The following is a 24,594-nucleotide window of genomic DNA, read 5'->3' on the forward strand; positions in this document are numbered from 1 at the left end:
TTCCTTCAGCACATCTCAACTCAGAGCACCTGCAAGTCTCCAAAACTGCAGTACAAATAGAGAAACCAACCAGGAAAAGCTTCATTCACATAAACCCTGAGAGCAGATCAACAATGCCAGGCAGTATTTAAACTAGTTCAAATATTTCACCTTTCAGGAAGAACGTGGCCAAATGTTTAACTTTGAATTATGCCTGAAGTCAGTGAAGCCAAGCGCTTGTAGCACAGTTCAGCAGCACAATTTGGCATGTCAATGGAATCTGGAAACTTCTTACCCAAGGGTTATCATAATCTCATTTGAAAGACGGGAACAAAACAGAGGAAGAGGCTAGAGATGACACATGGTGTTAATTCTTCATAAACAGGCAGTCATTATCCACTACCACAGAGCAAACAACTGTGGCTTTTCACAAACATGCTTGAACCGTTCCAGACATCACCACAACCCCTCACAGCCAGGCATCCTGCTCCTCTCCTGCACCACTTTGCAGCTAGGTCACAGAAGTAGTTTTAAGATGTTTGGGTTTGTTTGGTTTGGTTTTTTTTTCTTTTTAGCCAAATAGTTATCTGGTTTTTGGTTTTTTTTTCCCTAGCGAATGTGGCTCTTTGCAGAGCAGCACCCGCCAGAGCAGGCACAGGCACTGGCATAGGAACAAGTGGAGGGTGAAGGTGCCACAGGAGCAGGCAGGCGATGTCAGTGGTGCTGCTGACTCTGCCACAGCAGACGTGGCGTCCGGCTGCAGCCCCAGCGTGCTGCCTCCCTCCGGTCCGGGCTCCGGGCTCCAGAACACACGGGCTCCTTACAGGGACAACCAGCAGTGGAACGGGCTGGAAGCCAAATCTGTTCCCAAAGGCTCATTCACAATAGCTGAAGGATCTTGTTTTGAAAAGGATGCTCAGGATAAAAAATGGGACTCTGAGGAGACAGGGGAATCTTCCAGAATCTGTTTTCCCTTCAAAGTTTTCCTATTGGGTTCTTTATCCCATTTGCTCATTTGTTTTGTCTCTCAGTGTGGAACCAAGAACATAAGCTCAGAGATTTACTGCGAGCTTGTGTTCTGTTCAGTTAAAACTCAGGTACTGCGCCCAGGTGGATGGCAAAAAGCTGGCTTAAAATACATTAAAACATTTGTAATGCTGTTAAGGTATATTCATAACGCTGAAAACGCTAACACATTCTGTGGTTTTGATTGGCACTTGCTCTCAGAGTTTCTGCCATGCACTGAACAATTGAAAACATCTGTGGGTGTTATATTTGTGGGTGATAAAGGAAAGCCTTTTCTGTTTCATTATTGATAATTTTGGTAGCTCTGTTTCACTTCATCCATTTATTTCTCATGAAACCCAAAGAGAGCTCTTGCCCTCCATTGGTTTTTCCATCAATGAAGTCGGGAGTTCCTTTCAAGTTTACTTTGGCATCTACTTCCTCAAGCAAGCACCTTAAAAAAAAATCAAAGCTGGAGGTGGTACTCCGCTCCAGTCTCAAGACATAAGTTCAGATATTGATTTCCAAGAACAAAGATTTAGTGAAAAAACAAGACACTAAAGTTACAACAGAGCCTACAAAATCTAGGTTAGCTTTCATACTATCAATTTAATTAGTTGAGTTAGATAGACATTCAGTTACACAGCTCTTCTATTCAAGTCATTCCTTACTGCTGACAGCAGCTGAGGGAGGAAACAATAATTTCAGGGAATACGTGGGAAATCAATATTCCCCAAGTCACTGGCACTCAAACAGGTCTAAAATTGTGACTGGGCATTTGCAATTATTCCAAAGATTGGTGGGAAGACCAACCCCACACCATCTTATAGTTCTAGGCTTTATAAACAAACAAAGCAATCATCTCCCCCAACACAGACTACTTTGCCCTACAAGAGTTAAGGCACTGGATTGAGAGAAGGAAAAACCTGCGTTCAATTTCTGGTTCTGCTATCAATTTCCCATGTCAACATGCGTAAATTACTTCAGGTGAGCTACACCACGTCTGACTGCACACATCTAGCATGTGACAAATGCAAGGTAAAATTACTCAACTCAGAATGGAATAAAGTCCCGTTCCATTGCTTTACCTTGCATTTGTTGTAGATAAACAGCATATAAAGGTCAATTCAGGCAACCAAAGAAGCCTGACAATAAGTCTGTGCCCCTGCATTCAACAGAACACTTAAGCTTGCATGCAAGTGGTTTTTAGTCCTTCATCTTTATTTCACTCACTCACCTAGGAGCATCTATTCATTTTCTGTCTGTCTTTAATGTTTAGATTATAAATGTTTGAAGATGTTTTCATCACACTGAATACACAAGAGCCTGAGCTTCAGTTGAGGGGTTTAATGGACTTCGATAATACAAAGAAATACTGTAACTCTCATTATCAAAATTTGGATGAACCACAGTCCTGTTCTTGGCAGGGAAGCGCACCGACTCCAGCACTGAACTGCAGTCCCACCAAAGATGACAAGTGACAGAGGGCTGTCCCAACATGAGAACTATCATCTACACATTGATATGCCAATTGAAAAGAGAACGGAAAGAACAGAGCCTGCAGCTCAAGGCATGTTAAACATTTCCCCTTCTACCTCTGAACTGAACTTACAAGGCTGAGTTTGCTGTTTGGATTCATCTTCTGTTCTAGGAAAAGCAGACATTTCTCAAAGTACATTACTATCCAAAATGGAACGATATGCTTTCAAAGCAAAAAACTCCGAAAATACACCACTGCTAAAGATCTGCCCAGCCTACTGCTGGAACCAATCCACACCGGTCTCTTGTGCTGGTGCAAATCTCACCCTTTTACACCAGGATGACCCAGGACTGTCATTTCAGGATCGTTAACCTCCTACCCAATTGTTTCCCCTGTCCACTAGACTGAGAAGTAAGTAGCTTTCATTCAATGTATTCATGACAACTTAGTAAGCATTTTCTTTGAAGAGCAAAATGCAGAGTTAGTGTTTTAGAAGGCTTCCTTTCTAGTTCAAGGCTTTTCATTTCTTTCATCAGGTTAAATTCAAAATTAAATTCAGACACACACGGCCAAAATCCAACCCACTGGTAACACCAACGTCAGTGTAGCTCAGTGTAGGCTGAAAATATCCTATATCCTTAACTTGGCTTTCAGAATTGAGTTTTGCAACTAGAGCACCCTCTCTCAGTGCATGTAGGAACACTAGGGTCGCAAACTTACATCTTTCAGAATACAGCCTCAATTCAACAAACGCTTTCCTGGTGGCTTAAATGTGAGCCACCAGTGAATCACAGCGATCACGGCTGCATTTGCTAATTCCAGTGAATTGTTATGCTGACTGGAAAGCCTGCTGTACCTTGACTTGCTTGACAGTTTACAAAGCCATCTCATGACGGCCTATATTCGTAAGATGTTTTAAAATGTTTTGTTACTTTTCTCAAATGTCCTGCTTCCATTTTCCAACTAAGCTTACCAGTGCATTAATAGCAATTCCACAAAGCTTTATTTTGAAGGTGGGTTGCTTTGTTGTGTTTTGCCCCCCCTTTTAAATGCAACTCATACCTATTCCAGGGATTCTGGAGGAAGATGAATGGAAAAGAACATGTCCTTCAGTCTCACAACACAGATTTATAGCAAAACATCAAGTCCACTGCAACATGCTCTCAATTTAGAAAGTGCTGGTGCTATAAGAAAAAAGCCATTGATTATTTATCCTTGCTTTAAAATACTCGAGAACAAGTACAAAAAAGTAGCTTCTCAGAAGAGAGAAGCTGGGGCTTCTAAGTCTGTAGAACTTAAGAGCACCATCCCAAAATCTGCATGCTCACAAAAGTCTCTGTAATTCTAACACAAAATCAAAACAGAAATGCGTTTTATCACAGTCCTGCATTAGCTGCAGGGGTTGGATCAGGAGCACCTGGGCAACACAGGTTGTAGCCCAACTGCAGCTTGTGGCTGCATTCACATTTCACATAGACGTGTCTCCTGCAGGACATGGTCTGTCCTGCTCCAGCACCATATTAACAGTGGAGACAGCTACTATTTCACAGAATGCAAGTCTCGTGAGGGACCGGGCCTCTTCAGGACTTTTCTGGAAATATTCAGTACACACAGCAACACTGTTTACCCAATCACTGCTTAAGCTTTGCTCATTAACCTCACAGCAAGTGTGAGAAAACTTTCCAAAGATGGGAAATTAAGGAATAAATGCAGTGAGCTGACCTATGTGACTTTGGGCATCAACAGCAGAACCATCATTATAACTCAGAGCATTCCTAACTCCTAACCCTGTGTTAATCAAACAACATTTATACCTGGATTTGGTACATAAAGACCTTGACAAGTTACATGGGAAGAGGAGGGTCAAAAAAAGACACTATTTCGGCATTATTTCAGATTAAGTGGAACCTCCAACAGCCTAGAGACCAGCTTCTTTGCATTTTGTAATCAATTCTTTTGCAGACAGACGCTGTTTGCAATTCTCATCTCTTATAGTAGAAACCCCCTTCTCTGGAAAAGGAAGGAGTACAACCAGCTTTTGCAAACCTGACTAGAGGCAGATCAGGAGAGCATGACTGCAGCCAAACAGCCCAGGTCACTGGGAGTGCGGTACCATGCAGAGAGGAATTACTGCCCTATTTACTGGTTCTCCTTTGCACACCTTTGGGACAGGTGGCTAAGTTTCTCAAAAACCAGACAGAACAAGGGGATGCAAAGTTACGTACTAACTTCTTTAATAGTCCAACCCAATTAACCAAAATCACCCCGCGAACCCCTGGGTTTATTCACACTAAACAAGTCAGTGGTACATAGTTTTACCCGATAGCTGAGCGTGTTTACACCCTAGCTCCCCACATGAAAAATGAGCACCAGTCAAACAGACTGCAATGGTGGTTTTCCTTCCTTTTTTTTTTTTCTTTTTTTTTTTCCCATAAAACTATTTCTTTCATAGACTTAAAACAACCAACTAGCCAAGGTATTAATTATGGTACATCTTAAAAAAAATTAATACTAACCCTAATGTGACTGCTGTTTTCAGAGTGCTCTGTGTATTGCCTTAGACTGGCTTTTCAGTAGCAATTCACTACAACAGGTCCTAAAATAATAATAATAATAGAGAATTAAAATCCCGACAGCAAGTTTAATCATTAAAAGTAACAAAAACAACCTGTTCTGAATGGTGATTTTTGTCAGCAGTTCAGTCCTGCTGCAGCACTCACAGCCTCACAAATGGCAGAAGGGGGACAAATTCTCTCACCTTCTTTAAATTTTTGTTTTTAAAAGGACAACTGCATTGTAACCTGCTAGGTACCACAGGGCATTTTTCTTAATGTCATATTCAATAATGGGTCAATAATGGGTCTGTTTTTAAAACTTACTGCTTTTCTGAGGCAGGTTAGGGAAGGCGGGGAATAGAGAGAGAACAGAAGCAGAGCTCACTGCAGCTGTAGCTCCCCTGGTGCCTCGGTCACTAAGACTGTCTAATTCTCAGATCAGTGCTGGCAACTTTTACTTATTCTAGAAGATCATGATGAAACACCAGCAGCAGCTTCTAAAACTCCATTTGGTGTTTAAGGTCGCATCTCCTATTCAAGGTCACCATCTTTTGTAATTGATCAGCTCAGAAGCACTTTCTTCCTCTCCCCAGGGAAGGTTTAAAGGTGGGGTAGGCATGAGACAAAGAGGGAAGCTAAAATGAATAAAAAATTCTCAGCTATAGAAACAAATTCCATTATTTCCTCTTTCATTCACAGCATCTTATCATTATAGCCAGACTGCTGCTTCGCTTTCTGAAGAGCCAGCTGATCTCATTTCCCCTCTGGCCCCATTGGTTGCTGGTCGACCTCTGGATCCACTAGAGATGACGCAAACGCTGACTGGACGATCTGAAACCCGAATGACTCCAGGAGAGACATGTTCTGTTGGGGTGAAAAGGGGGATCCTAGAGCAGGACCGAGGTCCCCCAGCGGGCCACCAAGAGCCCTGACGTGAACTTTCTGTATGTGTTTGTTTAGATAAGACTTTGATCTGAAAAAGCTGCCACATTCAGGGCAAGGGTACTTCTTCTCTCCTTCCGTCTCCACTTTGTTTTTGCTGACTGCCATGTCACATGAGAAGGACCCGTTGGTGCTCTGTTTCTCAGGAGTCTTGAGGTCACTGGTGTCAGAGAGGTCTCCGTATGAATCAGAACTCTCAATCGGGTCCGAATGTGAGCATTTCTGGCCTTCTACGGGAAAAAGAAAAGAGAGAAGTTTTCAGAATCTTATCTCCCTCCAAAAATTTATTTAACGTGCATTCAAATATATGATATGGTTGCCACCCAATTTCATTAATGCTTGTCACGACAGAATGATTCACACTTAACATTGCAATCCCTCATATTCTAAAGCCCCTGACCATAGCTCCTCTCTACAAACCACTGGGCAGCTATCAAAGTGACATTCAGGTTTTATTACGGATTTGTCATAATACTGAATGAATTCACAGTGGATCTCTGGTTTACGTAACACTTTTTTGAATCCCAAATATAGCACGTTTACATCGCAGGCACTACAAAAGGATAGGTGTAACAATGAGTTTTTAACTGGACAATTCACTCCCATGCTTCTGAAGTATTGTTGATACTTTGTGGGAGAGCCTAGAAACCTAATAAAGTACAACAGTGTACAGCAAGGTGAGAAGAAACCTGGAAATACTCAGCAAAACAGCAGTGAGCTACGGCAATTTAAGAAGTGCGATTCCATTTAGCTTCGAGGAACTCGTTTTTACAAGTAAGTGCAACACTGTTAGAAGTCAACTTCATAATTTAGAATTGCTGTGATATGAAACAGGAGGGAGGCCAGGGACACTCCTTTAAGTCATTTGGATACATATCCCGGCCAAGCCATTGGTATGTCTGGAGTGTTCCCGTTCTCCACTGGCAGAAAGCCAAGGAAGTTTGTCCACACTTTTTGCTCACTGAATATGAATGAGCGTGGGAAACCCAGACGTGCTCCCTAAAGAGGTCTCTGAATACAAATAAGCTGTATCTACTGTTAACTCCAAAAGACCAAAGAACCACTTGGCACAACCCAAAAGACAGATTTGCTCTGGACTCAGCATTACAAACCAAACAGGATATGCATGAAATCAACACACTGCTGAGCTGGAGTAAATCTCTAAGTCAGCACACCACCCAAAACCAAAGGGCTTCTGTGCTAACTCTATCAGGACTTCAACAGAAAAAAAAAAATTACACAACCATAGCTTTCTGCTGCGCAGACTTTGTTTAACCCAGCCTGCTGTGCTCTCCTGGGCAAGAAAAAAAAACTTTTTGGGACAACCCTGGTTTTGAAGTATATTCTGGTGTTTCGGCTTCACCAGGAATACTGACAGCTTAAACCAAGAAGTAAAAATCTACACAGATTAACACAAAGATTTATGTACTCAGAAGTTAAATACTCTTTAGCTATTCTTACAATAATATCTTTTTTTTTCTCCAGAAGATAAATGCAGGGTAAAACCCCCCCAAAAGTAAGTGAACTATTACCACCTTCTACCTCTCCTCCCCAACAACAGCATTAAAAGGGTAAGTTTAACTACAGAGAGCTGCACGGCTCCTCATCAACCTGAAGATGAATATTGCTTTCACCATTCAAGAATTTTTATGAGCTACATTCTGTGACTCCTCCTTTCACCCGAAATCAGAAACACAGTTTGTCTAACACGAGACTCAAGTGTAGTGGGACTAAGGAATGGACAAGGATCTGCACCCCTCAGGCAAAATTCACATGCTGATTGCTGCTAGGAAGGTGGTCAGGATGAATTAACATGGCTTTTTCAATCTCTAACATCAAAGAAACTGCCAAAAAATTCACATACTCTTGTGTCCCTCTCCTTCCCCTGGCTGTCCAGGGACAGAGTTACATGCTGTATCATGCTACGCAATTTCTCTGTATCTCCCTAAGCATCTTTCCAGGTTTTCCCTGTCCTTTCCTCCCTCCCCTTCCTCATGCCCAGCCCGACATCCCACAACACAAAGCTCCGCACAGAGCAGCAAGGTGCAGAGCAGCGAGTCGCTTGCCTTTGATGCCATAGGTCCTGACGCAGTGGAACGCTGCTCCCCCATTCGGGATGGACTCCTGGTGCCTGGAGACCTGGGGAAGGGGAACACCGTGGTGGGTTTTAACATGGACCTTTAAGTAGGAGGCAGAGGAGAAACCTAAACAAGATAAAAGGAGATGAGATCCTGCCACCAGCAAAGACACATATCTGCCTTCCCTGTTCTCTTAATTATCTCTGGCTCCCACTCCCTATGACAAATGTGCTGTTACATGAGCTGGATCTCTGGTTAATATGGCATGCCCAAGGAGGATCCCCAGGCACCATTGGGCAATGAATGCCAAGCACACCTTCCATCAGGCCTCATTTGCTTTTTGGAAGTTGTAATGAGAGAACAGCCTCCTTGAGGAGAAAAAAAACATGGAATAAACTCATCAGATGACAAGAAACCTTCTGGAAAAGGGTAGAAGATACATGACACAAAAACGCACCCAATTTTATGCTGTTTCATTTATTTTAATTAAAAATGCCTTCATCATCTGACAATACTTTGGGAGACAGTCCAAATTAGTTTATTCTCTGTGCTGCTAAGATCCGAAGGAATGCCATTTATGAGCATCCTATTTTGTGTGTTTTCCCCTCAGGTTTCCAGTATTTACATGACTCCCAAAAGGCACAAACAACTGAACTTTAAGGTATAAAATTCTGTTCCATAGTAATTTTTGAAACATATTTTGTCTGTTCAGCTCATCCTGAGTTTTAAAAAACAGATTAAAATTTGTATTTTGTCAGCAGGCAAAAACCCCTGAAACAAAATGTCAGTATTTGTTAGCTCTGATCTGTAAGCCCAAAACACTCACATTAAAAACATATATTTCAAACAACTGACTTATTAACAAAACAGGTTTTTACATTTGTGCATGTGCTTTTCTAAATTGTTATTGAAAGCTCACATATATGGCCTCTTCCTTTAAAGCAATCAACTATATCACATATATTTTGGAATGTTTTAAAATTCAGATCATAATCAGATCTGCGAGTCATATATTCGGGCCATATGTAAGATGTAAAGAGGACAGAGTTTTAAGACTGCCTAGACAAAGTAAGTCCAGCAACAACCATTTTAATTCTCTATTAAATTTCGCACAGAATATTATGGCACTTTCATGTTCGAAACATTTTCCTTTAAAAACTAAGAACACAAGTTTCACCATCACAGACACAGAGCTCCAGATTCCTTTTCTGGACAGAGAAAAACCAACACACACTTTTTTTTAAACCAAAAGAGCATTTATATCGCAAGCCCTTGCAAGAGAACTTTCATACAAACGCTTTGCTTTAAATATGGATAGATATGCTAGTGTAAAGCCATTTCAATAGTGCTATAGCTGCACTGACGTTGATGGCACATAATATTATAAATTGGGAAGGATGCAGAACCAATACTGGCCAAGTCCTTGGGTGGATGGTCTGACAGCAGCTCTGATTGTGGCTTTACACCAGAATTCCCTCTGCTTACTCAGCAGGAAATCCCTCTACCAAACCTGCCAGGATCAAAGATCACCCAGGGGTTATTGAGGATTCAATACACAGGACCTGTGGAGCAGGACAGAAATCTACAATATCCCAAGAGGAAAGGGCAGGCTGCAGAACACCAATGAAAGCGCTGCTGTAACAACCCCAGGTTGGAGAGACATCACAACTGATGGGATCAAAAACTACAACACTCAGAATACAATGGCACAGAATCAACTAGGCTGGGTCGTTCAGGGAATTCACGTACAGATGTTGTCCTCCCAGAATCATGCCAGGCCTGCCCTTGAACACAAAACACTGTACTGCACATCTCACTGGGCCACAGGAGAAAGTCTTTCTAAACACCAAACACTCACTGCAGGCATGAAAAGACCACTTGTCTGACTGGCAGAGAAGAGGACATGATGTACTGATACAATAGTGATACCTCCCACGACAAGGTACTTCCCTTACTTCATACGCGCGTCCAATAACCACACGCGTGAGCCTCTTCACATAGAAACGCACTCAGTCCTCTCTGCCAGCCATCAAGAAAGGACCACGTACAGGTATTCAGTGGTTTTCTGTACTACACAGGAAATTCTGAAGCTGTAATCTCTGCTCTACAGTATTTTTGTTCTGAGCTCTGCAATTCTATTTGTAGAGTATATTGTTTTATATAATCAAAACTGCCTGCAAAGTGTTAGCCCCCCTTTATGCGCTTGGCAGATGAACATGTGAGTCATCAACTTCCACCAAAGCAGTGAGAATGCCATCACTTCACAGGACGCTGCCTAAAGTGAGATTTTTTTAATTGTTTCTACCCTACTTTTTTTCTGAAGCACTTAGCACTGGTCTTTTCCCCATCAGACCTTCATTATGCTTGTCTGTCCTAGAAAGATGGGGGATTCATAGACAATAATCCCTTACTTTTAAAAATGTCTTTAAAAAAGAAGTCAGGCTAATGCAGAGGAGGAAGTGGCGGTGTTTTTCCAAAGGAACGTATTTATCGCTTTACCCATACTCACCTTTGCAGAGCAGATTACTTCTTCACACCAGAGGAACCAACACTAAAAATATACATAGGGAGGAAATGATCCGCTTTATGTAAATGGGATCTATTCCTCAATTTTCAGATAACATTTAGAAGGAGACAGGCTCCAGAAATCACTGTAGGATGCTCCTTTTTCAAAAATTCTAATGTGGAACGTCTGGAGAACGTGTCTTGCTTTAATCAACTCTGCATCCACCAGGAAATATAACAGAATTCCTCTTAGTGTAAAGAAAAATTCCATCTAACTTGTCATTAGACTATTTACACTTTTCCTAATTTGACTTTTATGAAACAAACAATGCGTATGTGTCTGAAACAGAAAATGAATCTTACGAGCTGCACATGTTATCACAAAGCACCAGTTCTAGACATGCCACCATAAACAACCTCTTACCTTCTTTGAAAAAACCCAAACAAGCGAATAAAGTTCCTAAGGATGGCAATAAAAGATGATGTAACAACACAGCAGGAGTAGGTCTTTTTTATTTGAACTGATTAAAGATAGTTTTTCTTAAAAAGTGAGGATTGAGAATTGGTTTCCATAAGACCACTTTAGAGAAATTCTTAAAAAAAAAAAGAAGTCTCAGAAAAAGCTATATTGCACAGCTTCCCTAATGTAACAAGACAAGTGCTTCCATATTTATTCTAAGCACAAAGATCCTAAGTAAGAAAATAACCTGGATGGCAATTTTTGGACAGTATACTGCCATTTCATAAAATACATAAATACATGGCCCCAGCAGATGGGCACAGGTGTGACACAGCAAGCCAGAGGCTGCTGATTCCAGCCAAGGACTGAGCTCCCCATCTCCCAAATCCACTAAACATTTAGGAGAACATGAGACACTTGATAAAGTTCCACAGAAAGGTCCTCGGCCTGATGGGACGCACTGAGGCATTCCAAGCTCTGTCTTGAACACGGGGACGTGTGCAGCTGCCTCATAGTCACCTTTCCATCCACTGCTTTTTTTTTGGTGGGACAACATCCAAACCTCTCTCTACAGGCACCATGGGTACTCTCGCTCAATAATTCCTATATGAAGGGCTTAACAATTTCTATATTGAGAGCCTGACAATTCCTATATTGAGGGCTCAACAGTTCCTATATTCAGAACAACCTAAGCTCCAATTCAGCAATCTCTCAGCACATCAGCTGAGGAAAGAATAAAACAAACCCCACCGGGCAAGCATCCCGCCGCGACACAGCTGCAGCCCAGGGAGGCACGCGGCTTCTCACTGCACCGGTGCTACCAAATAGGTGTTTCTAATTCAGAAATTTTTCACTGTACTTCATTTTGCCACGCTCTACAATTTAAAAGACGTCTATTAAACGTCTGCTTAAAACAGTGAACACTGTCATTTGGTTCTAGAACACTCTGGATTCAAATTTCTGCTGTCATGGATCATAAATCCGTAATTAAAATTCACAGCACATAACAATGAGTTCATACCACAGCTGTTTGACAAATCCAGTCTGTAACTTCCCTTTCGTATGAATTTTAACACCGGGTAGATATTTAACAATAATTCACCAGAATAATTACCTTTCCCCAGTAAAACTGAAACTCACAGCAGACCGAATTCTGACAATATACATGAAATACACAAACAGTACAAAGAAAGCAGTTGTTTAAAGTCTGCTGTACAACAGGTTCCCTATCCTTCTGCAGGGAAACGCGCATTTTATTTAAAAATCTCCCCTGCACATTTAGCCTGTAAAACATGAATAAACAATGCAGTGCTTTCATTGTTTGAACACCAGACCTGCCTTTGTCAGGCTGGCTGAATTCCGGAAGGTCTGCAGTGACATCCAGTGGTAGTTAGGTCGAAACTCAAGCTTACAGATGTTGGAAAAAAGACAGTATCTCCCAACCCGTATGAGTTTCTGCTTGGCATCATGATCAGCTGAAGGAGAGCAGGATGGTGGATGCTTGGATCTTGGACAGCATCCTCCAGGTTGTTACCACAAAAAGGACTGGGATAAGCATAAGCCTTCGGCCGAAATGGAGGCCAGGCTTTACGTCATACCATTTACCTGGAGCTTCAGAATCTGAAGGTGCCTTTCCCTTCACACTGTTAACATCACTGCCAGGACTTGAGAGTTCCACTGCTGGAACTCATTATCCAAAAGCTCCCTGGACAGTTCCAACATTAAATACGGAACAGCTTTGTTTTCTCAAAGGATTTCACCTCTCTTAAATCAGAAAAGGGAACACACATGATTAAAACTGGCTCATCAGAAAAAAACAAGATACCAAAATGCAGCAGCAACCTCTTCCAACACGTTAAGGGGTCTGTGCCCCTGTGCAAGCCAACAGCGTATTTTGAAGTTGTATATTAATCATTCAGAAAAAGGCACCAAGAAGTCAGAATTATTTTTCCAGCTTGCTTTACATCCCACAAAGCCTAAATTTACAGCTCTCTTTAAGTGAAGAGTACCACATACAGATGGAAAATCCTCAACAGGTCTTAGTCATATGGTTTAGTATTAAGTAGTTCAGCGAGGAACAGGCACAGTTGGACTTGATAATCTTTATGGGTCCTTTCCAACTCCAGATATTCTAGGATTCTATGAAAAGCTGTATCTGTACAAATAAGGGTAAAACACATTTCTAGTACTCTTCACAAAACTTGTTTTAGAAATCTGTTAATACAAGGTAATTCATTGGGTGAAGAGGGAGAAGCACCTTGACTCTTCTGCTGCACCAGGAGGTTAAGCAAGACTGATGATATAATACAGATTTCTATGTACAGCGTATAATTTTCAACTTGGTGTGTATTTTTAAGATTTTTCTTCCAAACTGAATGCAAGGACTCAAGTATCATGGCTGTTCTATAGGGACCCAGCACTTCAGCAAATAAAATTCCTAAAACTGTCCAGAAACTATTTGCTTCAGCCATGTAAAAAAGTTAAGCGTTCCACAGACACATGTATAGTACAACCTCCTCCTGTTGCAGACAGAGTCACAAAGCCTTTCAGCTTTCCTCCAGTGCTGCCCCAGCCGACTGAAATAAAATTAAAAAAACCCAGCCTCTCCATTACCTCGGTTACAGATAGTGCAGAAATTGCTTGGTCCTTCACTATGTTTCTTCAAATGATCGGCCATATACGCAGCTCGCAAGTACTTCCCACACACCTGGCAGGGAACTTTGTCTTCGTGACACGCTAGGTGTGAGCGCAGTCGGTCACGGGTGGCAAAGGAAGCATTACAGGTCTGCAGGTACAACGAGAACCATGTGACTTATCCGCTCTGCTAAAAGCGCTTTTGTCCAATACATTCAGTATTCTTTAAATAACTTACACCCTGAGCAACCACACACGACATGATGATGCACAAGCCATTTTCCCACAAATGCAAAATTCAGATCACAGAAGTACTGCACAAAATGTGACCTTATTTCCCAAAAGAATTAAGAAAGCAGAAAACAGCTCTAAAATTCTACAGACAGTAAAACTTAAGTCAAGATAGAGTAGTAAGACCTTATCTCCTCTCTGAGGATGAAGATATTAAAACTTCAAGTAATATTTAACAAAAGAAACAGCACAAACCACTTAATTCAATTTACAGTAGATTCTGCCATTTCTCTGAGCTGTTACCATCGCTTTAGACCCCTCAAAATGTCCTCTCTGTCACTGTCCTAAGTTTCACTCCTTGATCTGATCAATCTCACTTCAGCACACAAAAACTCTTTGGAGTATGAAGACACACACACAAAGCATCGGAGAACTGGCTGGGGTGAGGATGTGACAAAAGACAGTAAAGAGCTGTCCTGGTGCCACAGCAGCAGTGCAGACAAACGGTGCAAGTGAAGCCTAAGAACTGAGCAGGTATCAGCGTAACTGCATGGCACTGTGATAGGTTTATCACTTACCCCAGTCAAGGTACCACATTCCACTTACTGCCAGGAAACAAGCTTGATTTGGCACAAAATAATATTGATTCTACCTGCCCCCTTCCCAGACACAATCCATAGGATGAGGCGAGTGCAGGCTCCTTCCCTCCTTTGTAATCACAGCGCTGGCAGGCATGCACACACGCAGCCTGCTGTAACAGCCGCCAGTTCTGAGCAGCTCGCTCTGTCTCTAACGCACGGAGGGAAACACACCGCCAGTTCGAGGTATTAACCGAACAGTCTGCAACCACTGCTCACCAGTGCAAGCAGAAAAACAAGCGCAAGTGTACGCTAGTATGACCAGAGCAAGCGGGCAGCAGTGAATTCACGAACGTACAGTGTTTCAGTTATACCACCTTTATATAAAACAACGCAAGTCTGAGATGTATAAACGGAGCCCTCTAAGAGGTTATAGAAGACTACTGAGTGGGGAACTGGTTACATTCTGTTGTTTCAAGTATCAGCGTGTAAGTAAACAACTGTTTCAACAGAGACAAACTTGTTAAAGTAACAGTCCTGGTACAACTACAAAATTACAGCTTCAAGTAAGTGAAACTGATAATACAGGAGAGGATAACCCAAATCATTTAGTTAATCAGGACTTCAATCAAAAGAGTATTGAAGGCAGCTGAAGAGTACCTATCGATTTCAACAGGCTTTCCCCTCGCTTGATCCTATGGGGTGTTCAAGCGTGCGAAACGCTCACAGAGCTGAGGCTCCTCTGCAGCCAGTGCAAGGCCTGGCCACTCAAAGGACCAGGGCCTTATAGAATCATGGAATGGTTTGGGTTGGAAGGGACCTTAAAGATCATGCAGTTCCAACCCTCCTGCCATGGGGAGGGATGAACTTAGACAGACAGCAGTGACATTCTCTGCATTTCTGTGACACACACAGTTCAGCCAAGCTCACCACACCAAGACTCATAAATTACGAGCAGTGACGATTAAGAGGCAAAGCCCTGAACGTGAAAGATTTGTCTTAGTTTGAAATCTCAGTACACAGCGCTGAGCAAAACAGGCACAGCTTCCACTTTACTGACGTGTTTTTAGGGGGAAGCACTCACTTAGGGTGGGATTCCAGCACTGCCTCTAACCCATCTGTTGGGTATCAACTAAAGACAGGTAACAAGGCAATCGGGGATGGCAGGCAGAAGATCCACCATCAGCACGCCTGGCCACGCTGAGCCACAGCGAGCTTCCGCACAAAGCACTGGGAGCGCAGACTGGAAACAAAACACACAAACACAGGGATGCCAGAAGCAAAGCCGCACCTATCCCACTGGAAGCTTATCATGTTGAAAGCTTAAGGAAAGGCAATATAACCATTTGTGTGTTTGATTTCTCACTCTTGCTGCTGAGCTGACCAAAGTTCACCCTGGATAAGCAATATAATAAATATATATGCAAAGAAGCTTCAAAAAATTAAGTCCAGTGGAGAAAGCAAGAACCGATTCAGCTGAATGGTAACAATGGGAGACAGGACTAGGTTTAAAGAAAAACCCAAAGTTAATGGTCAAATAGTTAATATTTATAAAAGGTATAGAGAAAAAAAAAAAGTTTTATTTTACAAAAGATGTGAAGTGCTAAGTAAGTGCTAAGTATTTATAATTAATTGTTAATCATAGCAGAAAACCCTCCAGTGCTTTCCTATCAAACATTGCACAGGTATATAAATAGATCAAAAATAATATATATAAAGTTTAAAAAACATTGTTTAAGAAATACCTCTTGAAGTTTCAACTTTTCTATGGATGTGGATGTCTCTGAGCTTATTCCAGGGTGGCTGCCATTTTCCTGCTAATAGGCAGGAAGTAAGAGAAATTAGGACAGGAAGAAACTCATTCTGCATTGAAATCAATGGGAAAAGCACTGGACTTGGGGTGCCAATTTTAGGTTTACTTAAATAATTAGATCTTTTTCTCTGACAAAAGTTATGCTTTAATTTAACCTGCATTTTTCTCTTTTTTACTTAAATCGCTAGAAGAACAAACTGCCTCTTCTCCTCCGAGAAGGAGCAAACTCTGTTTTTCTCCCCGTGTTCTTTCATGTCCACAGATTTTTAGGCCGCTGTTTTCTCCCACACGGCACCTAACTTTGGTACCACTCACACTCCAAAGCCAACAACCTGGCTTTGCCCCTTCCCGTGACACATCAGCAAACTGAGCTACCCCGTTATAACCAGAAAACCAACTTACCCGCTCTCCTACACCCCAAACTCAACTGTCAGATTAAATCACCACTGTAACAACCCAGGGAAGAGGATCCAGAGTGCCATTTGGTGTCAGTCAGGGCTGGACACCACCGCACTCTTTGGATCAAACTGCTCAGCTGCCTTGTCTCTGTGGGGGCCTTCCCTGTCCTGAGTCTATTTAAACAGTAATTAAAAGGCTAGGATCCAGTCTTTGTCTGGCATCTGGTGCTAAAGGTGCTGGAATTTAGAATAATTTTTCAAAGATCTGTGAAGCACAACTGTTGCTTCAGGGGGATGAGTGCAGGATTATATGCTGAGCACTAACAACTACCGCTGTTGCATGATGTTCAGCTTACAACTGTCCTGCTTCTCACAGTTTCATTTTGTTTATTTTGAAGTTGGCCTGACACCTTCACGCTTTGTTTTGGTAGTCCAAAACTGTCTTGCAATGCCACACCAACAGAACATCAGATATCCACTGGTTTGCCAAGACACACGAGGGCTCTGGTAAGCGCCCGGTGGATTTTGGTTAAATCGTAACAGAGCATGGCTTCCAAGAAGGCCACCAGGATAGACGGTTCTGGAAAGTTTTCCTGTTTACTGACAGAGCATTTCTCTTCTGCAACAAACATCAACAAAGCATGACAGTAACAGGAATTTTCAACAGAAACTCAACATACTAAAAGGATGCTTGATGCTTTTCAGGCTGCTCTCACAGGGAGCTAATCTGCCAAACAAAATCAACGGGAAAAGATAATGGAAAATGGCAAAACAACACGCCAATATTAAGCTGTTTTCCTTCTTAGGGGCCAGATTCTGTGTTCAGATACACTTCATGGAAAAGAAGTGTAACCAGTTATGAGATAATCACAAGGAGAACATTATCAATTCATAAATCAGCTTTCAGATGTGGAACAGATTCCTAGCGTGATGGCATCCCTTCTGTGGTTTGTACCATGCATAGCAGATCTGTGCACACTTAAGAGAACTTTCTAAATCTGACAGGATATTAAGTATGTACTTGCAGACACACAACAGCTCCTTAACACATTTTCTATATCTTAAGATTTATGAAAAATTAACTTTGTGGTGTTAAGCAGTCAAAACTCAAACCCAACCCACACCTGAATAACAACCCCACCTCTGTCCTGATGCTGGTACCCTATAGCCTGCACCTTTTAACTGAAATCAACAATGCACACAGCATTATGGCACTTTAAACAACACACAATGAGAAAGACTGTTCTTAGAAATTGCTATCAGGAAATACATGTGTGCAAGTAGATTGAGTTGCACTTCACTGTACAATCTTAGCTTCCGTATTTCTTGAACTTCTCACTCTCATCGTATCCTCTGATTCACACTGACAGAGTTTATATTTAATATTCTTAAATCAATCAGAAAGCTATAAACAAATTAACAGGCATCAGCTGGCAGAGGACAATCCACATCTACCAACATTATTCATAACCTCTGTTCATTCAGCAACCTTGATATCACCTGGCAAAAGATTATGCTGGGACCTGAACATTCACTTCTGTACTTGCACATCAACATATACTGATGGGAAAAAATCTGTAGCTGCCCTCAGTTCATCCACTCCGACACCTTGCTATCCCCAAATGGTGAAGTCTTTTTATGAGTGGAACTTTCCAATTTATAGAAATCTATAGCCCCTAAATCATCTTGAGAAGCTCAAACCAATCTAAGGCTTTATATAGGACATGCAGCTAAATCAACATGAAGGCTCCATGGCCTGATTTCAAAGGTGCTGGGTTTCCACAGGTCATGTGGAGATCAACAGAAACCTGAGGTGGCTCTAGGAGTCTGAAAAAATGCGCAGTGAATTATTAAAGTTGCAAAATGTTTCCAAACACACACAATTTGGAGGAAACACAGGAGAAGTGTGTCGAGAGATGGGGGAAAAAAGTGCAGATCAGGAAGCAGCAGCCATGCAGGGCTGAGCGAGTTCATGACATGTGGTTGAAAATTATAGAAGAAAAAAAATCCTCTAACCTTCGCTGTCTTCAAATAAACTCAAAATTATCTTGCTCCAACATTTAAATGAATAACTATTTAAATCTTTTGGGGGGGGACCGAGCTGGAGACTGTTAGCCCAACAAACGTGTTACAAGTTTGCCCAACGAATACGTGAGGGCAGTGGGCGATAGCAGAAACCAATTCTCAAATTTGGTTTTAATTAATACTTCCAAGCACCTTTTAAAGCTCTCTGAAAATTAATTATAAAATATATTTCTTGATTTGATATTTCAAACCTTAACGAGTAATTTATTAACTGTAAAAAGCCACATATAATGTTGTGACATTTACTGCATAGGATACTATGATGCTGTTATCTCTGTTCCCCTGGGAGTGAAAAAAGCTTCCAGTTTTGCTCAGTGCAATGTTCTGAAGGCTATGTGAATAAAAAAAAAAAAAAAAAAAGAGTATCTTTGCAAGTTATGAAAATTTACCAATTTTATTTGAAATTGTTCTAAAAAATGAAGTCATCATTGGAGCCTCCTGTTGGCAACCACTGCGATAAAAACGGGGGGAGGTGGAGGGAGTCATCTGTGATGCTGCCTCTAAGCCAGAGGAGAAGGTGACTGGGTGAGAGATGCAGGGTGAGCCTGGGACAGAGCAGCAGGAGAACACCTGGTAGAGGGGAGGGGGCAGGAGGACAGCACTGTGGGTGACACAGGGGACTGGGGGACGGGAGGGACATAAAGCAGCGTTTGCTGTCCCACGCTGTCATATACAAACTTTTATCCCAACTCACACGTACGTGGGATTTTTACTGATACTCCGTAACTGCCTGCGCACACAAACGCGATGCCGAGGATTGCCCGTACGTCGGTCTCGGCCCCGCCAGCTCCTACCTGACACTTGTGGGGTCTCTCCGAGGTGTGCACCTGCTTGATGTGCCCGTTCAGGTGGTCTGGCCTCGAGAGAAAACACACAGAGCACTTAGAACAGGTACTTGGAATAAACCCACAATTTTAACAAAACAAAACCCAAGAGCCCCGTGGCGCATCCATGCCAAGCACAGTAATGTTCAGCTTTCCAAGAACCAGATCGTCAGCAGCTGGAACTCTGCTCGGGAAGCGCCCTCTCCAACTCGCTAAAAGGCTCCGTTTCCTCAGGAAGAAATTATGACTGAGTGATCAGAGCGAACGGGGAATATAAGCTACAGTTTTCGTGCCTGCATGTCCCCTTCCAAATCCTGCTTAGACCTTGACAATGGGGGCACTTTGATTTACAGTTGCTGAATATTTGAAAATCAGACCCTTTTGGTTTGTGTCCCAAATGCTGAGGTAAGAAGCCAGCTTTGAGCACCTCTGTGCAACGAGACTGACTGAACCCTGCTGCCGCAACGCATCTCCTACCAGGGAGATGAAAAAGCACTGTCCTAACTCACAGTGCGGCTGGGAGACTGCAAAAATACAAATACAGTGAGGGTCCCAACGAGAAGGTGCAACGGAAGAGCAAATCATTACTGGAAAAAGATCATTCTTCACAACCAGTAAAGCCTACTTTGAAGAAGAGAGGGCTGAATAGCTGCAGATTTTCCTGGTGGGAGTTTCTCCTAAGTGGCAAGAAGGCTTTTCATTGTATGAGGCCAAAACTGCTTGGAAACAAATTCTCCACCCTCTCCTCCCCCAACTCCCCAGCTGCGCCAATGAGAGGGCGCGGGATGGAATTCCCGCACTGCAGACAGAAAATAGACCAGCTTGGCAGTCAGGCTGCTCGCCTTGATGCTCCCGCAGGCTGGAGCGGCGTAATCAGAGACAGGCTGGGGTCCCTCCCAGCCCCTCAAGCCTGGCAGCCCACCATGCTGCGCTACTGAGTGGAGAAAAGGATGCCGGAATCAGACTTTCAAAATCTCTTGGCTGCTTCCATGACTAGATACTGAAACTTAAAGAAAGCGTCTCTACTTTTCATTCATGCTTCGGTTTTACAAAGAAGCGTAGATGCTTCTGTTGTTTACTTTTACAGTAACAGTCCTGTCTGTTCACATTAACATACTGGGAAAAATGAGAACTCAACAAGGATCTTGCACTTTTCCTTCCTGACCTTTCATACGGCAACAGCAGAAATCTTTAAGCGTGAATAAAGTAATAAGAATTGACAGGTGATCCCAGGCAGCACTTTAACAATAAAAATACTTCCACTTCCAGCTACAGGTGGAATGTTCCATTTCTACGTTTCTATTCCTTATGAAGGTGCATCCTTAATTACTGCGGGTTTTAAAGAGAGTCTACATGTTCTTAATTTATTTCAGTAACAAAAAGCTCCTCTGTCAAAAGGAGAGTGAGCAGGGACACAGTTTCCTACATCTGTACAGTGGGGACAATTGGGTTGTAGCCTTTGGATTTGTTTTGGTGTCGGGGTTCCTTCCCTCCTGCTGGAGCCCATTGACTGCCGCAGAAAATAACAGAGAGCAGGCATCCCCCGTCCCCCCGCAACTTCCAGCCTCAAAGCCAGCACCAAAGTTCCCAACAAGTTTCAAACTCATTAACTCAGACTACGAGGTACCACTAACACAACTACGCGTATCAAACTACTTATTAAATTAACTCCCACAAACAGCGACATCAGCAACATGAAACGCACGGCTCTTACGTATGTTGCAGGGTAGACAGAGGATCCCCTCCAGAAGGATGCAAACCCAAAGGACACAAAGACCATGAATTAAAAGACACTTGATGCTGCAGCCCTTGAAATCTCACCTCTTCCTTCACATTTGGGTGATAAAAACCATTACAAACTAAGAGAAATGAAGGGAAGTTAAGAAAAAGAAAATTTAAAATGGATACAAGAAAAAGAATAACCTTGCGATGTATTAATATTCGCACTTCGACAGCGCCTTCGAAACAGCTGTGAGTCAGCAGTCTCAGAACCCCGGTGCGAGGCAGGTCACAATTTCACTACCCGTTACCCATCCTACAGAGAAGCGATTGGAGGGAGAGGTGAGCCGACCTGCCCAAGGACAGGCATACACCGAACCTGGGACAACACTTCACCCAGAAGCCAGCTCCTCCCAGTTCTACGCCTTAATTACTTCTAAACCCTTCCAAGAGAGGGCAGAATAGCATCCCAGTGGGAACGATGGAAATCTCATTTCTCAAGACACTGTGAGATGGAACAGTCAAACTATGCTAAGTACCAACTGTTCCCGTAACCCGAGGGATAGGAAAGTCAACTTCCTAGGTCTCCGTTGGTGTCCATGGTCCTTATCAGCACTCTCTTACCTGGAGAAGCCTTTTCCACAGCTCTGGCAGATGTAGGGCTTTCCCACAGAGCCATCGTGAGATCGAACGTGATAGGACATCCTGTCTTTCCGCTTGAACCGTAACCCACACACCGGACAAGAGTAAGGCTTCTCGCCGGAGTGCGACAGCTTGTGCCGATTCAGGTGGTACACGTCCCGAAAGATCTTGCCACAGATCTCACAGGCCACCTGTTTCCTCGTCCGGCTTCTTTTCCGGGGCGCGTCGGGGTCGTCCTGACCAGGGACACCATTCTCACCCAGTCTCGGGGCAGGGATGTCTATGTAGCCCAGCTGTAAGCTCGTCACCCCGTGTTGAGCCTCATGCTGCCGAAGACGGTTAGCATCCGTGAACACCTTCCCACAGAGGCCACAAGGCAGGATGCCGGCCTCTCGCAGGCCTCCAGGGGTGCCGAACATCATGGAGTCCAAGAGATTGGCTTTGCGAGGACGCCCCCTGCCCCTCTTGGTGCCCAACGCGGGGGTGCTGGCGGCCACGTTCTGGAAGGGGGAGGCGAGCAGCGGCGGGGACAGCGGCCCCGCCACCATGGGCAGGCGGTCCACGCCCTGCAGGACGGGCAGGGAGGACTGCGCGGCGGTCAGCGCCGCCCGCGCCGCCTCGTCGTCGGGCATGCCCGCGATGCCGTTGCCGTTGGGTGCCAAGGCGGCGCCGTTGGTCATGTCAAGGGGGAAGCCGAGGTCTGCGGCCCCCGGGCGGAAGAGCATGATGTCGGGGCGCGCGGGGGGCACGAGGATCTGCACGTTGGACTGCTTGATGACCTCCTGGCAGATGTCGATCACGGAGCGCATCAGCAGGAACTTGGCGGCCGTCATGAGCTCGGGGAAGCTCTCCAGCCGCACCACGATGCGCGAGGTGTAGGCGAAGTCCAGGATGTCCCCGAACACCTTGGAGCTGATGGTGTGCATCTCCAGCTCCCGCCCGCCGCCCGCCGCGCCGCCCGCCGCCTCCGCGCCCTCCGCGCCGTCCGCGCCGCCCGGCTGCGCGCTGAACACCGACTCGAAGTACTCGCTGCAGGCGGCCAGCACGGCGCGGTGCGCGGGGAAGCTCTCGTCGCCCACGCGCAGCAGCACGTCGCAGAAGCGGCCGCCGTTCTTGCGCTGCTGGTTGAGGCTGTGCAGCACGTCGGCGCTGTGCCGGCTCACCTGGTACGTGTAGCAGCCCGCGGCGGCCCCGCCGCCCGCCTCGCTCACCCGCTCCATGGGGCCGCGCCGCCCGCCGCCGCCCGCAGGGGGCGCGCGCTCCCCGCCCGCCTCGGCTCTCCCCGCCCCTGCCCGGGCCGGCGGCGGCGGCGCGCGCGGCGCCCCCCGCGCGGCGCGAGGGACCGCGGGGAGGTGGAGGGGGGGGGGGGGCGAGACAAAAGGCGCGGGCGGCGCGGGGGCGCGCGCGCGGGCAGGTCCCGGAACGCCGCCGCGAGGCGCCGCGCGCCGGGGCCGCCGCGGGAAGGGGCGCGCGCGGCGCGAGCCGGCGGGGAACGGGGAGATGGCGGGGGGCGGGGGGCGGCTCCGGCGGCGGCTCCGGGCTGCCGGCTCCGTCCGTGTGTTTGGAGCGGAGGAAAGATGGCAGCGGCCGCACTTCCTCTTGCACTTTCACCCCTGGGGGGAGGAGAAGGAGGGGGCGATACCACCCCCCCTACGAAAATCCAGCGGGGCCCCCCGGCCGCCGCGCCCCGACCCCGCGCCGCCGCCGCCGCCGCCGCCGCCTCCGGCCCGGGCCCCGCCCTCCCCGCCCTCCCACGCCGCCGCCGCCGCCGCCGCCGCAAACTTTCCTCCGCTCTCCGGGCGCGCAGACCCCCACCCCGCTCGCCGAGACCCCCCCCTCGGCGCTCCCCTGCCCCCCCGCTTCCTGCCCCCCTCCCTCCCGCATCCGCCAATGCGGGAGCAGCAGCGCCGCAGCCCGGCCCCCACCCCGCCCGCCCGCGGGGCCGGGGGCCGCCGCCCCCCCTCCCCGCACCGATCCGCCAATGCCGCGGGGCCGCCGCGCCCCCTCGCCGCCCCCCCCCCCGCGGCCGGGGGAGGAGGAGCGGGGGCCGCGCGCCCCCTCCCGCACCGCCCCCGCCCCCCCACCGCGCCCGGGCCCCTCGCCCGTCGGGCCGGGGGCTGCGGGGCCGCCTCTCGCCGCCCCGGGGCTCGGGGCCGTCCCGGGGCTGAAGCGCCCGGCGCCGCCGAGCCGGCTCCTCGGGGAGAGCTCCGCGCCGCTCACGGGTCCGCGCCCCGCACACGCACGCTCCCGAGCAGAGCCCTTTGTCTGTGAGACCGACACTTTTTACAGCGTCGGAGGGCACTTTTCTCCGTTTGCAGCATCGAGGCTAATGAAAAGTCCCCGCGTGCCCCGCTGCCGGCCTGGTGCGGTGCCCCGCGCTGCGGGTGGCGCTGAGCCGCGAGCTCCCCAGCCTCGCCCGGGCTCCGTCCCCGCGCGGGGGGTGTGCGAACCCCGCACCGACCCCAGCCCCGAACCGCACCGATGCTCCAGGACACGCCGCGCTCCCGCTCCCCACAGGAGCTGCTTGCCTGCGCTGCGGGCAGGGTATCACCGGTAGCTTTTATTGCTGCTTTATGTACGCACACACCCTGATAGGAACGTGTATTTTTAGAAACCTGAGGTGGCTGGGGCAGCGCCCGTGCCGACGAACCCAGCTCAAATAAACC

General features: G+C 45.9%; 1 protein-coding gene across 5 annotated transcripts; it reads right to left on the bottom strand.

Annotated features, from left to right (window-relative positions):
* Nucleotides 1-661: 661 nt before the first annotated feature.
* Nucleotides 662-23,196, bottom strand: PATZ1 (POZ/BTB and AT hook containing zinc finger 1). Of its 5 annotated transcripts, XR_011338629.1 has the most exons (7): nucleotides 21,911-23,196; nucleotides 19,538-19,601; nucleotides 16,193-16,264; nucleotides 13,618-13,789; nucleotides 8,028-8,165; nucleotides 4,313-6,191; nucleotides 662-3,648 (listed from the first exon to the last, which is right to left on the bottom strand). XR_011338629.1 is itself a non-coding variant. In XM_069870675.1 (6 exons), the coding sequence occupies exons 1-6, from the start codon at nucleotides 23,146-23,148 to the stop codon at nucleotides 5,773-5,775; spliced, it is 2,103 nt and encodes a 700-aa protein (XP_069726776.1). In that variant the 5' UTR covers nucleotides 23,149-23,196; the 3' UTR covers nucleotides 662-5,772. The 5 variants fall into 5 exon arrangements, 4 of the variants coding, with proteins under 4 accessions (XP_069726776.1, XP_069726777.1, XP_069726778.1 ...); XM_069870675.1 differs by having other exon boundaries at nucleotides 662-6,191; XM_069870677.1 differs by lacking the exon at nucleotides 662-3,648 and having other exon boundaries at nucleotides 6,011-6,191; nucleotides 8,028-8,100.
* Nucleotides 23,197-24,594: the final 1,398 nt, after the last annotated feature.

This window comes from Phaenicophaeus curvirostris, chromosome 17, assembly GCF_032191515.1.
Source record: "Phaenicophaeus curvirostris isolate KB17595 chromosome 17, BPBGC_Pcur_1.0, whole genome shotgun sequence".
Classification (NCBI taxonomy): Eukaryota; Metazoa; Chordata; class Aves; order Cuculiformes; family Cuculidae; genus Phaenicophaeus; species Phaenicophaeus curvirostris.

Excerpts from the sequence above, each read along its gene's own strand:
- PATZ1 (XM_069870675.1), bottom strand. The coding sequence starts at position 23,148 with ATGGAGCGGGTGAGCGAGGCGGGCGGCGGGGCCGCCGCGGGCTGCTAC. Across the intron at positions 16,265-19,537 it reads AGAGACCCCACAAGTGTCAG|CAGGAAAATGGCAGCCACCC; the intron begins GTAGGAGCTGGC and ends CCTGCCTATTAG. Across the intron at positions 13,790-16,192 it reads AAAAGTTGAAACTTCAAGAG|ACCTGTAATGCTTCCTTTGC; the intron begins GTATTTCTTAAA and ends TTGTACCTGCAG.